This window comes from Phalaenopsis equestris, unplaced genomic scaffold (assembly GCF_001263595.1).
Source record: "Phalaenopsis equestris unplaced genomic scaffold, ASM126359v1 Scaffold000672, whole genome shotgun sequence".
In the NCBI taxonomy this organism is placed as follows: Eukaryota; Viridiplantae; Streptophyta; class Magnoliopsida; order Asparagales; family Orchidaceae; genus Phalaenopsis; species Phalaenopsis equestris.
In genome coordinates, this window is record NW_018165112.1 from 2,612 (window position 1) to 6,131 (window position 3,520).

General features: G+C 34.9%; 1 protein-coding gene across 1 annotated transcript; it reads left to right on the forward strand.

Annotated features, from left to right (window-relative positions):
• The first annotated feature begins 2,102 nt into the window (after positions 1-2,102).
• Positions 2,103-2,501, forward strand: LOC110030203 (NRR repressor homolog 3-like). The gene has a single exon (XM_020732803.1). The coding sequence runs from the start codon at positions 2,103-2,105 to the stop codon at positions 2,436-2,438; it is 336 nt and encodes a 111-aa protein (XP_020588462.1). The 3' UTR covers positions 2,439-2,501.
• Positions 2,502-3,520: the final 1,019 nt, after the last annotated feature.

Here is a 3,520-nt window from a genome sequence, read left to right on the forward strand (position 1 = left end):
GAGGTGGCGACTGATTTATGTGATTATTATGGATGATTTCTATTTTTAATGATGTTTACTAGCTTCGAATTATTAATAGGATGAATGTTTGCTCATTAGACTTAATGTTAGGGCTACTTTTTAGTAATCTTTATACTTATTTTCTATATGAGATCATGCTTAGTAAAACAAACACCAATATTGAATAAAAATTAATAAACTTCCTTGCATGTGCTTTATTCGTGCTTATTCCTCTAAACATGATCAAATAGGACGTGTGACTTGGCACTTTGGTGATAATAGTATGTGCACATGCACACACCGACTTTGAGTGTGTTATGTGCCTACTAACTTTTATTTGTAAATTAGTTAGTTTCCTTCTAAGAAATTTTAATGTAGTTTGAATTGAACTAGGATTAGATTACATGGGGTTAATAATGAGTGAGGATAGATTGTGTGGCCTGATGATGCCTCTTGAAGCCTAGAGGATTTGGATCACAAAGAACTATATCAAGACAATCCTAAGGAAGGCAAATTGAATGATGAAAGATGAGAAGAACTATAAGCCATCCTTGTAGTATGTCAACATGTACTTACATGACAGATAAATGAGGGATATGGAGTAGATCGATTTCTGATTAATTGGTGCCAGATTGAGTTTGTATTGCATGCCAAATGAACATCTTGATCTTGGTACCAAGGAACTCCTAGGTTGTTCTTAATAAATCATGGGTCGTCGTGTGTTTGGGGCAAATAGGCAAGCTGGCAAACTTAGCTTTCTTGGGCCACGTTTGATTGGTGTTGGTTAGTGTGCAACTTAGTTGACTTGATACGAACTGATTCACATATTAGTTTTGTGGGTTACCTATCATGAATTTGCCTATGGATCACCTCTATGCGTTGACGGTTCTATCACAGATTGAGTTTGTATTCTCCAAATTAAATATTTTAAGCAAATTGGTCTTTAACATGCTAGGATTTTTGGTGTAAAATTTGAAAGAAATAAGCATAATTATTCTCAGTCTTACTTTTACCTACTATCCCTCTTAATCTTTTTTTTATATATTAATCTTCTTATCGGTTACCTATCATGAATTTGCCTATGGATCACCTCTATCGACTTTCTAACTAAAAATTTACAATTGTATATATATATATATATATAGCACAAATCTCAAGTAGATGAATGGTTCAAGAAATAGATGTGGATGATCAGACGGTCAAGTATGTTGACGATTGTTTTGGATGAATGTTGGAAACTAAAGCACCTTGTTCGAATAATCGGCAGAAGGCGTCAGGAGAAGCTCTCACAGGGCAGTAATTAGTCTTCAAGACGATCGACTTGGGGGCACTCTTTCAAACTCGTTACCAATCGAGTCTAGTCATACCGAATGATCGACAACCCTAATCGATCTAATCGATTCTCGATTTTTATGATATGCAAATAATTCTGTAATTGTCAAAAGTTTCCCACGAAAGTTAATAATGATAGAGTAATATGTAATTTTGTAATTTTGTGACCTACGTCTATAAATAGAGGTTCATGTCAATGCAACATTCATCATAAAATATCTCAATCAACTCTTTACGCTTCCTTATCTCAATTTAATCATTTCCACATTTCTATGCTAAATATTAGAGCAATTTTAGCTTTTCGATATATATTTTTTTTTATTTATTTTGTAAAGTTGAGCCTAATGTGAAATAACCTAAACTATAATATTACATAAAAAAAAATTCAAATAAACATATTACATTAGCGTTAATATTTCTATGCTAAAAATTAGTGCAATTTTAACTTTTCGATATCTTTTTTATTTATTTATTTTGTAAATAAAGTTGAGCCTAATGTGTAATAACCTAAACTATAATATTACATAAAAAAAAATTCAAATAAACATATTACATTAGCTTTAAGAAAAAAAAAGGGGTTAATACGTCATCTGCTGACGTCCTCTCATGACGTCACGCATGAGAATATCATTAAAGCTGACCTCACACACGCTCGAGCCATCATGCCTACCGACTGCGGGTCAAAGCCTAACTCTCCATAATTCTCTCCCAGGTCTTTATTTAACAAAGCCAAGCGTCCATGTCTCCATATATAAGCATACATAAACTCCATGATTCGAGAGCAGGAGAGCTGGGATTCTTTAATGGCGCAAGAGGAGAAGAGAGATCAAGGAAAGGAAAGGGAGGAAGAAGAGGAAGAGGACGAGAAGATGAAGGACTTCTATAGGCTTATGGAGAGGATTCGAGCAACGAGGGAGCTGTGGAAGGCAGCGGCGCCGACGGAGAGGCCGAGGAAGCCGGAAACATTGCTGTGGAAGCCGGCGTTTGAGTGGGAGGATTTCGCGTCGAAAGGGAGCTCGGAGGTTAGAGACGATGGGATGAGTAGTCATCAAGAGAATTTGGAGCATGGAAAGGATTGCTCTCTTGATCTCAGCCTTGGATTGTAATCGAATATTATATGCATCACATATGTAAGGATCTGTCAATGTAATATTTTCTTGCAACCCTGTCACGGCTGTCAAAATGATTAACTATTCGTGAATTGTTTGTGTTCAGCTTATTCATTAAATAGATGTGTAAAATACGAATAATTATTTTATGCTCAATATATCAATGAGTTGTATACGAAAAAGGTTTATTCGTTCGTGTTCGGCTCGTTTGGGCTTGAAATATGTAAGTATATATATATATATATAATGGAGGGCGACTCCAGTTGGGGATCATATTGGATGATACATTGGTTACTACTGGCAATGACAATCATCTTACCAGCTTATTAGTTTGCTCCTATCCTAGAACTAGAGGCAGAGGCAAGACCGAATTGGGTCACTATTGAGCCACATGATACTATGTATTTCAGCATTGTTAGGCTTTTTATTTTAGTATCTAATGTATTTTTTTGTTTTTTTCTAGTTTTGGAATCATTTGTGGTTTTTTGTGTGGGCAGATATCATGCTTGCCCCCCCACATATTGTATCTGTATCTTTCTTTTTATTTAATATATTAGCCTTTTTGGGCTTTCAATATATATATATATATATACCAACAAATTTTCACTATCCGACACAAATTTCAGAGCATGACAAAATTCTCGAGATATTATTTTGAGCAAGTGATGTTCAAACATTGATAAAAACTCATCCATAGCTCTGATTTCAATAAATTTATAGTCAAACTGATCATCTCGATGAGACGGAACTAATGATATCAAAATCATTCCAATCTGAGTCAAATCAAGCCCGGATCAAATCATTAAACCATTCTTAGATGATTTTCGAACACATTTAGAATGTCAAACGGTTGTTGAATATGACAAGTTTATAGTCGAATTGAGTGTCTCGACAAGAAATATCCAACGAGCCTAAGATTGTGCAATTATGACATCGTTAAGGCATTCAAATGTCCATTAAACGTATTTTGATCGAAGGATGTTTTCTGGTCCATCTGATCAAAATGATTCTTATTCATGCATTAATGACACCCAAAATACTATAAATAGAGCTCCACCCCTCACATGAGGGGGAGACTT

What these genes read in the sequence shown, in the direction of transcription:
- LOC110030203 (XM_020732803.1), top strand. Translation starts at nt 2,103, where the DNA reads ATGATTCGAGAGCAGGAGAGCTGGGATTCTTTAATGGCGCAAGAGGAG.